Raw genomic sequence first — 12560 nt, 5'->3', positions numbered from 1 at the left:
ATTTCTCGTCGGCGCGTCCTTTATTCAAACAGGACATTATTCTATCAGAGTTGCTTTTTTTTTTTTTCCATCATCCAGTCTCAGCAATCCAAGGGGTCCACACTCTAAATGGTTCTATGGTGGTTGTTTTCCCATAAAGCTCTCATGATAAACGATAATACAGTGTTCTTTTTAAAAACAAGGACTTCGCTTCTTTTTTTTTTCCTTTTTTTTTTTTTCTTTTTTTTTTTTTTTGGGAACCTTAGGTTCTGTTCTTCCTTGTTTGCCCGGTTGTTCCACCAAATAATTTTTTTTTTTTTTTTTTTTTTTACTCAAGCAACACATAAAAACTTTGAAATGATTGTCTTTTTGATAAAATACATGTCACATTGATTAACCGACGGCTCACGCGCACGCACGCACTCACTCACTCACTCACTCACTCACTCACGCACACACACACTCTCTTCACAGGGAATAAAAGCGCTATTCGAGATGCTTGCAATGCGTAATACTGAGCAACGACTCTGTCGGTGTGACAGAGGGGAACGAATGATAAGAAAAGAGCAAAATACAAATAAACCAACAACAACAAAATAAAAGACGCGTCCCGTGGGTCCTGTTGTTATTGGAAGGAGAGCTGTGTGTCAAACAAAAGAGGAGAATCCTGCGGTGGGCGCCTGCGCGGCACAGCCCAGGCTGCTGGGGGGGCGATAGAGGGTGCCGTGCTGGCTGGGGGGCTCGGAGGACAGCAGCGAAGGGGTGGGAGTCCGACTCCCCTTGGGCCTGAACAGGGTGCCCTGGCCCTGGGGTTGTGGAGACGGGGCGCCTTGCGGGAGCAGAGGCGGCAGGGGGGGCACGGGGGGAGGGTGCTGCCGGGACTCCTGCTCCACCAGGGGCTCCGGCTGGGAATATCCGTACGCCGGGGGTCGAGAGACGCCCTTCTGCTGCCGTCGCCAGGAGTTGTAGTAGGTCGGGTCGCTGATGTAGTGACTGACGAAGGAGTGCGTCTTCTGCCGGCTCTGATCCATCTCGTATTCGCTGTCGCTGCCCTGCGCGAAGAGGACGGAGAGCAGGGGTGTCAAACGTAAGGAGGAAAAAAAAACCCACGCGCCAAAAAAATGCTCCAATGGTTACATTATCGTAATTCCCCGGACGATAAGCCGCGACTTTTTTCACTTGAATAACGATGCGGCTAATATATGGATTTTTTTGGCGGGGGAGCTAACAAGCTTCACGCCGCTACAACACTTATCCTCGTCACATCGGACCGATGAAATGACCGGGAATTCTGACAGCGAAGAAGACGGCTGACGTGGAAGCCCGAGATAGTGATCGGTTAGCAGGTGCCGCTTATATTGAGGTGCGCTCAATAGTCCAGAAATTACGGTACATTTTCTTTTACATTACAGTAATTCGGCAGATGCTTTTAACCAAAGCGACTTACAAGAAGAGCAATTCAGTCACTGGAGATCCGAAGTACAAGTAGTTGGAAGTCGGAAGTACCCACTCAACCAAATAGCCATCTCAGAACCATATACATGCACATACTCATTTCATTTTCTTTTTTTTTGGGGTGGTTTGGGGGCTAAGTGCGATTAGTAGTGCTTGGTGAAAAGGCATGTTTTCAGCTCACGGTGAAAGACGGGCAGCGACCCCGCTGTTCTGACCTTTTCTGATTTATTTCAACACGAAATCGCGCGCATGACGTTCTGAGCAAAAAGCAGGATCTTCTTCAGATGCTTAGCGGAAAAATACGTGTGCAAAAATACACATATTTTTGGTGTGCGGATTTTTTTTTTCCAAACTCTACCAAGTCAAATTTTTTTTGGGGGGGGGGATCCAGCACCCATCCATGACCGGGCAGTATCAAACTCAAAGGCCGCGGGACGAATCAGGCAAACAAACGGATTTAATCCGGCTCTCGAAGCTAAAAGATACCAGGTTTCAGGAGTAAATTAAACAATAGGTACATTAAAAGTAATTAATATATCATGATTTTTTCCTCCATGTGGCCCCTGAGCTAAAATGAGTTTGACACCCCTGATGTAGAGCAATGCCACTCGTACAGGATTTGGTAAAAGACTCAAGAATCCATTTCCTTCCCACCATGCAATGTTTTCACCGGGTACCTGCAGAGCTTCTGCAATTTCAGCCCATCGCTTTTTCTCCACAAATCGGTCGTGGTACGTCGGAGAGTCGACACTGTGAAATCTAGAGGCTGTTCCGCCCACAGCTCCGCCATCCGCTCCTCTTTCTGGATATCGATCGGGATGTCCTTCGCCGTTCCCGTTCATCCGTACCGCCGACAAATACCGTCTCTGGCGGCAATACCGCTCCGACGATTGTTTGTCTACCAGGTTTCCGGTTGCCAGTTTTGTTAGAGCTCATCTATTGGTTATTGATTGTCACCGTAAAGACTGAAAACAAGAATATCAAACGTGTTTTGACATTGCTGTAAGCCTCAGCTGAAACAGCTCAGGTTTCCACCTTCTACTTAGTCATCGAGAGGATGGGAGATTTTAGTTATGTGACTGTGAAAATCCTTTGGTGAAAGGCTTAGAGAGGCATCGATGGTGAACTGCACATACCGTGCACAAATCTGTGCATGTTTGTGGCTCCCGGATGTGATAAGATTTGTTCGTTCGGACGATCGACGATCTTTGTTGTTGTTTAAAGACACGACACGCGTGAAAGTATCGGCATTCTGCACCGTCGCGTCCCGCGGTGCTTGTCGAGAAACACAAATAGCAAAAAAAAAAAAGAAAGAGCCGAATAAATGATTCCAGATGTTACATACCTGATACAACAGTGTTTCTGACAAATACCCTTTTTATTGTCCCGCTGAGATTTCACAGTTTAGCACTGTTTGAGGCGCCGTGTATTTGCACAAGTGGCAGACGAACGGCGGGGAAGCGTCGCAAACGAAAAGAACAACACTTGTTCGAGTCTTCCCCTGTTGCGGTAGTTAGTAGTTTTTCTTAAAAAGCGTGGAACAAGGTGTTTTGACAGGTAGGTGCTGCGAATTGGCCGAGGAAATCCTGCGCGGCGAAGACAGAATTTCGCTACATCCTCCTTCCTGTGGCCGCTCAACGCTCCTCCCTTATGACATCGGCGTTTCCACTTGGTCTCAGCAGATTCCCGTCCACGAAGGGACAAACATTTCGACGCGTCCGACACACGAAGAATCTTCTTCCTTCTGAGCTCACCTGAGAGTCGGAAATCTCCGAGGGCTTCTCCGTCAGACTGCTGCTCTCGGCCGGGATCAGGTCGTTGTACTTAGTGCTGACGTCCTCGTCCGAGTAGTGCAGACTTCCAGGACTGGGCCTGGGGGGAGACCTGCTCAGTTGAGGGGGGGGCGGAAACAAGGCAAAATAAGGAGATAACTGTTATTCATTCATCTCCTTCTGCACGATCACGGCTGTTTTTGGGGCGAGATGTTCGCCATGGACGGTGCCGAGACCTACGACCGCTCACTTGTCCGCACGTTCGGACAATTTAGGGATCTCCGATGAACCTCCTGCATGTTTTTGGAACCCCACGCAGGCACAGCGGGAACATGGTAACAGAAAACCTTGCTAACCGCTGTGCCGCCGCGTTACAATTATCATATGTAAATTCAAACTAAAGCAAAAAACCCCAAGCCTCGGAGGCAGTCGGCTAATATGTTATGTGAAAAAAGCGACACATTCCTTATTGAAGATTTATGCGCGGGAACCACCGGGGAGGCGTTAAATCTCACATCAATCACAGGAAGAACACAACACATCATATGCCACAAAAAAAAAACAAAAACAAACAACCAAAAAAAAAAAAACTAAACACATCTTTAGCGCAGAGCAATTTATCTCCAAACAAGTTAAAAAAAAAACTGCGGAAATTGTTATTTGTGGATTCGTTCCTCGAAGATGCGGAAAGGTGGATATAATTGGCTCTTTCTACATTTCGCTCACAGCCTCTTCCTGCTGGAGGGCGACTCCGAGGGGACGAGTTCTGCCTGAGCTTTTTGCCCGACCTCCATCGTCACGAGACGTTAGAGCGAATCCCAGTGTAAAAGGAAAAAATAAAAAAATAAGAAAAAGCGCTCGAGCATCCGCACGAAAGACGACTCTGAGAGAGAGCTGAATTATCCCGAGAAACTGTGCCATACGTTTGGAAAAGTACTTTTTTGAGCGCGGGTCAAGTAAAGAGACCCTTTGCTTCTAGTCATTAAGTGTATAAAGTGTCTCGACTGGGTTATTTCTTTTCTTCTGCGGTAAGGAGCGCTGTTGCCGTCGCGTTCGAGGTCTACCGAGATGGAAGCCGATGACCGGGGAGCCCCGAAACGAAACGGAAAGGGGTCGCCGGCCCCTCGAATCATCGGCGAGCAACATCGCCGCTCAGCCCGACACTGAAAAGGGTCGCTTCGGGCCCGCGGTGAACTCGGATAGGTGTGAAAATAAACCTAAATGGAAAGAGTCGTCCGCGGGGGCCGGGAAGACCGGCATAAAAAGCACCCGTGTCAAGTGTTATATTTCGGCGTAAAGTGGAGAGGCGTGAACTCCGCTCGCACGCGAAAATCTGTAACGTATATTGGAATACACGCAGGGTCCTGGGGAGGGGCGTCTGCGAGAGGTCGAAGGGGATCGCTGGAGTGGGTGGACGGCGACAAAAAAAAAAGGAGAGGAATAAAAAAAACAACAAAAAAAAACTTGGAATCCAGACAAGTTTGAATCAAACATTAAAAGAGTCCGGAGGGGGAGGGGCCACGGATTCCGCTACAGATCACGCTCAATCTTAAATACTGCCAGCGAGCTCTGAATTATTTAGGAGTGTTGCATTTTTTCCCCCTTGCCGTATCCATCTAATTCATCCCCTCTTTCCTTCACCCTTTCAAAGTTCCCACAGGGAGCCCCCCGACGCTTCTTCCTTTAAGTCAACAGATCATTAGCAAACAGTACAGTACCAGATTGGAGCTCTTCAAAGAGAGGGACCATCTCAGGAGTCTTTGATCCCCCTCCGGCCCCCCGGGGCCTCCTTGGGCCGGGAGAAAAGTGCATAGTCTGCTGAGCTCTTCACGGACGAAAGCAACACCTTTTTTAATTAGCCTCACGCTCCCCCCCCCCCGCCCCTGCGACCGCCTCCCGACCGCCGCCGTGGTCAATTCGTCTCCGAACGAGACGCTCCCCGTCGGCCGACGGGGTTTCGGGATCCGACTCTTATCGGATGTTTACGTGGACGGTATCTAAAAGTCAACCTGACAAAGCCGCGGCCGGAGCGGGTTGAAGGATACGCTCGGATTCCGGCGATGCCGCACTTCGGGGTGTTTTTGATTGCGCCGACAGCTCAAGAGAAGTTCTGGGCGAGAGGCCAAAGGCGGACAAAAAAAAAAAAAAAAAAAAAAAAAGCTTTTCGAAAGCTTTGGACGGACGGACAAAGAGCTCATGGCAGAGCTCGTGAATGCTAATTAAACGGCATTGTGCGGACGCCTCATGTGAACCGTTGCTACGTCGAGGCGCTGAATGCCGACGAAGGGGAAACGGAAGGAGGCCGAAAAAACCGACGGCCCGGCTCCCCACGGACTCGGGCGTCGTCGTTACGACCGTATGTCGCCGAGCAAAGTTTGAAAAAGCGGTCGATATCGAGATAATACGGATTGGAAAAGCGATACTTCGGCGACTGACCGTGTGTAGATGCCGTTCTTCCGGCAGAAGGAGTTCTTCACCGAGAGGCGTCTGTTGTTGAGCTCCAGGGAGGGGAAGCGTCCCTCGTCCAGACGCACCATCTCGCCGTGGGTCAGCGGCAGCACCGTGCAGTTGGAGTGGTTGCCTGGACAAGGGTATGAAGGCGACACCGCGTGGGTTCGGGAGGAAATAAACGGTTTGTGATCCCCTGTCGAAATTAGGCAATGATCGATGATGAAGGTTAGAGCGAAACAATCGCATTAATCCAAACAGTGGAACCTCGACCACCGCTTTTGTCCCCTGACCGAGCTCGGTTTGCCCGCATGTCAAATTTAAATTCCCTATTGAGATTCATTGAAATGCTATCGATCCATTCCCAGTTTTTGTTGCGTGTTTAAAATGAGAAAATGTATTCCATAAATAATAAACAATCTATTGAAAAAAAAAAAAAATGTCTCTATTACACTACCTTGCACTGCTTTGCATGACTTGCCATTTTGCACAACCAGCTGCAATTGCACTGATCGCACTTTTTTGTTGCCTCTTACATTGCAAAATCCTTGTAGTTGACTTGGCACATAAAGCGATTCTGATTTTCGTAACATATAATAAAAGAGAATGAATAGAAAAAAAGTGTATTTATTAAGTGTATTTACCTTGAGGATCAGACGAAGATGCCGACAGCGGCAGAGGAAGTTTTTCATTCGGTGCTCTGTCACTTAATTTACTGGCTACACACTCAATGCTACAATGTGTCGCTAAATGTAACTTGCACACTTTGCGGTTAACCTACATTTAGCAACGGATTGAACGCCGCTGCTCTTTTTAAAATGATTTGAAGACGTTCCCGCCGTCTGCTGCACCAAATCCCGGGTTAGCGCCTTCTCACAGGCGTTGCTCTCGGTCACGGTGTCTCACCGACGACAACTCTATCTCTTCACGCGCGCCTCGACAACACACACGCCTCGTATCACGAAGCAGAGAACCGACTGAGCGACGGCTCGTATCCCGGAAAACTCGGAAGTCGATGAACTCATCGGTCAAGCTTCCAGGATTAAACATATCGTCCGAGTTGGAAACAAAACGGCACGGCTGCGCCTCGTCGCCGTTCCGAGATGTTAAGAAACTGTGACGGCGACAACATTTTACCCGCCTGGGAATGAGTGGGAAGGCGGGTAAAACGAAATAAGACGATAATCTTTTCTTATTCTGGTTAAAAGTGAATCAACTTGAATCTGTGGTGAAATTGAAATGTCTTTTTTTTTTTGGGGGGGGGGATTTTATTTGAAGAATAAGATTTGATTGAAAAAGAAAACAATGTTTACAGGGGAGGGGATAAGAAATTCCACTGGTATATCATCAGCCCGGGTCAGGGAGGCCCCCGGTAAAACAAACAGGGCCCGATGGAGCCTCGCAGGGAATGGAAAGAGTTGACAGGGGCTAAAGCCGCCTTTATGTCCTCGCGCAAACACAGGCCCGGTTTTTACTGCGTGTTTACTGACCCCGGGAGCCCCGGCACCTCGATAAACGCTGACGAGGCTCAAAAAGCGACCGGTTTAAGGCTCCGTTTTGACTTTGCCCTTAACTTTCCCCGGGCGTCTCCCAGCTCGACCCCGAATTCATCCCCGGCGAAGCGCGGGATCGTTGGCCGGCAAACCAGCGCGGAACTCTAATAAACAGGTCAAGGAGCATTGATTAGGCTTCCCTTCGGTTTGTTTAAGTTTTAAGGAAAAATAAAGATTCCCGGAAGAGATGGTATCACCTGGGAAACTTCACAATCAGGGAAATTGGCTCCTTGATGCAGCGCCGCGAGAGCCACCGGCGGTGTAGCTTTTTTTCGTCTGACTAATGACCCGGGCATTAAACCGAGGCCGAGCCATTTATCCCGCCATTGATCCTCCCTGCATTTCAGCACAACAATATTTAATCTGCCTGCCTCAGCCTCGCAGATGGGATAAAAGATGGATGACGTTGAAGCTAACCACAAGCTAACCCCCGCACCCCTTCATGTCAGCAAACAGACAAACTAAAATAAACCCCAATGCATGCGATCCTTCTCTCCACGCGGACTCTCATTTAGCTTTTCTTAGATTTTTGGATGGACTGCAGGAGCTCTTTGCAGCTCCCCGAACCGTTTCAGGAACAAGGCAGCAGAGGAACTACACAGAGGAACAGTTCCTGGAACCATTTCAGTTCCTACTCCCAGGGTCGGGTCTTCATATCCTTCCATAGGAACTCGTGCGAAACGGTGATTGGTGGAACTCGTAAGCCAAGCCCATTACCAGACACTGCTTGCGGACCGCGGGCGCAATTTTTAAAAACTATTTTTGGTCACTGGTCAGATGATTTCTTGCGACTTTAGACGAAATTGACGGAACAAGCAAGGAATGGATTTGTCGCGCGCGCGCGCTCGCAGAGGAACGTCAACATTTTGGCTCGGATCAGCAGGGAGAAGATAAACGCCATCTGATAACGCCAATCTTTTACTTCCCGTTGAAGAAGCTAGTTCGTCACGGCAAATTTCGAACCGGACGGTTCTTAAAACTGAGTCCTCGCGACTTTTCTGTCCGAAAGCCGCTGAAGTGTTGCGACCCCTCGACCTTCAAAAGGTCCGGAAGCGCCGGTCGCCACGGAGCCGCTCGGCGACATTTGAGGATGTTCGATGACAACGATTGATTACGAGTGAAAACAACCTGCTGTTCCGCATTAAAATGACTGACGGTGATTAATGGAGGAGGGACCTCATTACCGCATTAGTTGTGCAAAGCGGAAAGCGGAGCGGAGGCGTTCATCTCGATGCACAACCGACAATTTAATCTGTTTCATCAGCAACTTTTAGCCGCGCTATCATTTTTCAAAACCAGACAAAGTAGCAAAATGTATGAATACCGTCTAAACACGAGCATTAAACATTTATACAAACTAGGTCGGGGAAAGGTAATTGTCAGCAGCGCCGTCCAACACGAAGATTCTTTCCGATCGATAATCGTTAAAAATCGCCGAACGGACTGCGTGTCCTACCTGAATCCGCGTTTTTGGTGTATTTTTTACTCTGCCCTCTTATGATCAGGATGAAAACCAGGAGGAGGATGAAAATGAGGCCGACCAGAGCGATCACCACCAGGAACCACCACTCCTCGTAAAACGGAGACACTTTCTGGGCTGCAGAAGGAAAAAAAAAAGAAGGATAAATGAATAAGCGAAACCCAAAAGCGTACAATCGACATCCTTCCACGTACGACCAACCTGATATCGAGGGGGACGGGGCGCTGGGCGAGCCGTATCCGTAGTCGTTGACCGCAATCACGCGGAAATCGTAGGTGACGCCCTCTCGCAGCATGTCCAGGTTAAGTGTGTAAGATGTCACTTCTTTGGGAATATCTTTGATGAAGATGTCCCACAAACCTTCATCTGAGGGCCGAACGGGAGCATAATACGCGTCAAGCGCGATGCGGCCGAACAAAGTGCAAAGCATCCCTGACCAAAAGTGACGTGCTTTTCGTCCGGCTCACCGGAGGGCCTGGCCTCGATGACGTAGCGCGTGATGGGCGCCCGACCTTGATCGCCGCTCGTCCAGTGCAGCGTGAGGGCGGAGCCGTAACGAGAAATGAACGGCTCTCCGGGGGGACCGGGGGCTCCTTGGGAGTTCAAAAAGTACAGATGGTGAGGAAAAACGTCGATTCTGTCATACGAGAGCTATATTATTGCCTCGGATAGCTTCGCGGCCCCACCTTCTCCCGGACCTGTCGTGATATTGGCCTCCACCTCGGGGCCGTAGGTGAGCGTTTTGGCCCGAATGCGGAAATTGTAGGTGACTCCATCGGCCAGGTCCTTTATTTTCATCCATAGCGGGGCGCTGCCTTTCACATCTACTGTCACAATCTTACTAACACCTGGAGTACGAGGAGAGGAGTCTGTACGGAGAACACTAAGACTCTAGATGCTGTTTGCTGCAAGCCACGTACAGCCAAGCTTTCGGCACATTGCAAGAGACATGGAGGCGCATTCAAGATGACGGAGAGTCAGATGAGCGGATCGCAAATACAGGCACTAAAAAGCGTTTTCGGGCATCTTCGATGCTATCGGCGTGATATTCCCCGTTTCTCCCGGTCCATTAGCCGAGGGAGCGCGGCAGCCGTCGGTTTCGACATCCCGCCTCTCCTCCCGATTAAATAACGCCCGGGTTCAGGCGGCGGCGACACAACGCACAACTATTAGCGATTTTTGTTTTCAGAGAGAGAAAAACCGTTATCAGCCAAAGCGCATGAGCTACCGACAGTTCGAGACGCATCTGTTACAAATTAGAGCATGAACCCACGCAGCCTCGGTGAGGAAGTAAACGTTGGCGCGGCTGGAGGTGGTAAATGACTGCCTGGGAAAGCAACGGGAGGGATGCTAAGACATGACAGAGTGACTGGACTCCAGGCGGCTCCTCACCATCCACGGGTGTGCAGGGCTCGTACACAAGGCGGTAGCCCTCGATGATGCCGTTGGCCTGTTTGGGCTCCCCCCAGGACACGTTGACCGAGGTGGTGGTCAGCTCGCTGAAGTGGATGGCGCTCGGAGCGCTGGGTGCTTTTGGACGCCAAATGAAGAAGAAAAAATTAAAGTGAACGTGTTTTTCACACTATAAGGCGCACCTAAAAATCCTTACATTTTCTTAAAAATCGTCCGGGCGCCTTTTGGATGAATTCCTGTTGTGCTAACTGACCTCGAACCAATTTTATCCGTCAAAATTTTTCAGGTCGACTTTGGTAAGCGACGAAGCCGCTCCGCTCGATTGATTGTCGGACCGTTCCCACCTGACGCCGGGACGTTGTCGGTCCTTGGTTGAATATGGGTTGCAACGTCGGACAACGTTATACAACTAATTATGTAGTACTGGAGTACAACGTTGGCAATGATAAACCAACCAGAGAACGGTACGCTCACTTTTTGTAATACCTGTACATACTGTGCTTCGACATAATATTACTGTACGTTTGGCAACTGTTAAGAGAAATTCTTACTAAGCGGTATTCAAACTCAAGGGTATCAGTCACGCAGTAGATCATGGAAATAGAGCAGCTGCAAAAGAGTTCAACATTAATGAATCAATGGTACGGAAGTGGAGGAAGCAAGCGGATGAACTGGGCCAAGAAAAGAACAGAGTTTCCGAGGGAATAAAGTTCGACTAAAATGATATCGCTTGATATGCCGTATGTTTTATCCTCTGTCTTATTACGCGGTGGGCCTTATGTATGAAAATAGACCCGTTCATTGATATTGCTCTTTATAATGCGGCGCGCCTTATGGTCCGCAAAATACGGTACTAAAGGGAACTCATCCATTCATGATTCATTGTTATCAACCTCCTGCATGTTTGTGGACTGTGGGAGGAAACCAGAGAACCTGGAGGAAACCCATGCAGACACAGACGCAGACGCAGACGCAGACGCAGACGCAGACGCAGACGCAGACGCACATATTCTCATTATTAAATTCGGTTGATAATTTGGGGAGAACGTGGTAACTCTGCACTGAAATGGGGGAATTGAACCGGGAACCTTCTCGTCGTGAAGGCGGAAGAACCCACTACGGAATATCCACAAAATTAATATCCTGTCTAGGAGCTCTTCAGAAGTCATTTGACATGTTTATAAAAGCCAAATCCCAGTCATAATATTTGATAAAGATACTTTTGAGTACGGTCATGTCTGTAAAAAGTGTCCTGGAAGGCGTCGCAAGAGAGCAAAATCTTTGGGTGACCTTGAACAGCAGTGAGCTGTGAGAATCCCGCCCGCTGACCCGTCCCAGATCCAGCTAAGTGTCGGGATTTAGCCGCAGTTCTGCATAAAATTCACATAAGCTTTTGTTGGCCGTCTTCCCGGTACCCTGTTGTGTGCGGAGCCAAAAAATGTTGCCTGTGTTTTTAAAAGTTTTCAGCAGTTTGAACCCCTCGCTAATGTCACAGCCTTCAAGGGGGCGGGAAACAGGCAAGAGAAATGTATACTGTAAACCCTTTTTTGTGCTGAAGCCGCAGAGGAGGGACTCCCACTGGCATGTAAACACAGACATCTTTGTGCAGCCGCGGCCAAAAAAAAACAACTAATCTACATGTGTCCCCGCACTCCGTATTCACCGCTCCTCCGCTGTCATTAGGCTCCCGCCCCCGCGGCCCGTCCTGCAGGAGGTGCCAAAAAGACTCCCTTCGCTTCTGCTTTATTTCATAAAATGCGATTCTTTAATGAGAATCTTTGACGTCTCGGCCAATGAGAGGAGCCGGTCGAGCTTAAAGTCGCGTATCAGGCGGACCGTTGCGGGGGCGGAGCGGGGGGGGGGGGGTAACCTTGGGAAAGTACCCGGAGTACTCGGGAGGTGAAAAAATACCGCGGGTAAACAGGAAATGGGGCGATAGTATGCGTGCGCAGATGGCAGTCAGACAGACTGAGGCGCTGAAACAGCAGGGGTCCTTATGAATATCAATATCGTCTTTCCGCGCACATCTGGATTCGGTGCGACGAACCTGCTTGCTGAGTGCGCCCTCTGGTGGGGAGGGAGCGAGGCCCGTCGCCTGCAGCGTTGAAGGCCGCCACGCTGATCATGTAGGTGGTGTAACCCGTCAGGTTCTTGAGCTTCGCCCCGAGCTCCGGCAGGAACAGGGTGCGGAGGCGCTCCGTCTCGTTCTGCAGCTGAAACTCCCAGAAATAGATCTGTCGGCCAGAACGGGGCGGTTCAGGACTCGCGAAAGCTCGAGGGAAAAATTCCCCGGGGAGACCGGCGTTACCTTGTAGCCCTGGATGTCCCCGTTCTGAGCCTCCAGAGGCGGGGGGTCCCACGTGACATCCAGCTGCGTGGCGGTGGAGGACTGAACCACCACGTTTTGCGGCGGCGCCGTCGGGACTGGGAACACGACGGCGCAGAATGTCAACGGCAAAG

General features: G+C 49.7%; 1 protein-coding gene across 2 annotated transcripts in view; it reads right to left on the bottom strand.

The window, feature by feature from the left end:
• Nucleotides 1–286: 286 nt before the first annotated feature.
• Nucleotides 287–12560, bottom strand: part of sdk2a (sidekick cell adhesion molecule 2a) — a 91854-nt gene continuing 79580 nt past the window's right edge. The window contains exons 36-45 of one of the 2 annotated variants that reach the window (XM_086175504.1): nucleotides 12409–12524; nucleotides 12148–12334; nucleotides 10080–10217; nucleotides 9374–9556; nucleotides 9155–9280; nucleotides 8889–9053; nucleotides 8664–8804; nucleotides 5643–5787; nucleotides 3189–3318; nucleotides 287–1031 (exon numbers count right to left, since the gene is read on the bottom strand). In XM_086175504.1, coding sequence (XP_086031630.1) covers nucleotides 627–1031; nucleotides 3189–3318; nucleotides 5643–5787; nucleotides 8664–8804; nucleotides 8889–9053; nucleotides 9155–9280; nucleotides 9374–9556; nucleotides 10080–10217; nucleotides 12148–12334; nucleotides 12409–12524 — 1736 coding nt within the window. In that variant the 3' untranslated portion in view covers nucleotides 287–626. The remainder of the gene's footprint in view (nucleotides 1032–3188; nucleotides 3319–5642; nucleotides 5788–8663; nucleotides 8805–8888; nucleotides 9054–9154; nucleotides 9281–9373; nucleotides 9557–10079; nucleotides 10218–12147; nucleotides 12335–12408; nucleotides 12525–12560) is intronic. The other variant, XM_086175505.1, reaches the window with a different exon arrangement.

This window comes from Fistularia commersonii, chromosome 28 (assembly GCF_037954325.1).
Source record: "Fistularia commersonii isolate RoL2024-O1a breed Wild chromosome 28, RoL_Fcom_v1.0, whole genome shotgun sequence".
NCBI lineage: Eukaryota > Metazoa > Chordata > Actinopteri > Syngnathiformes > Fistulariidae > Fistularia > Fistularia commersonii.
This window is presented reverse-complemented; position numbering and strand designations above follow the sequence as displayed.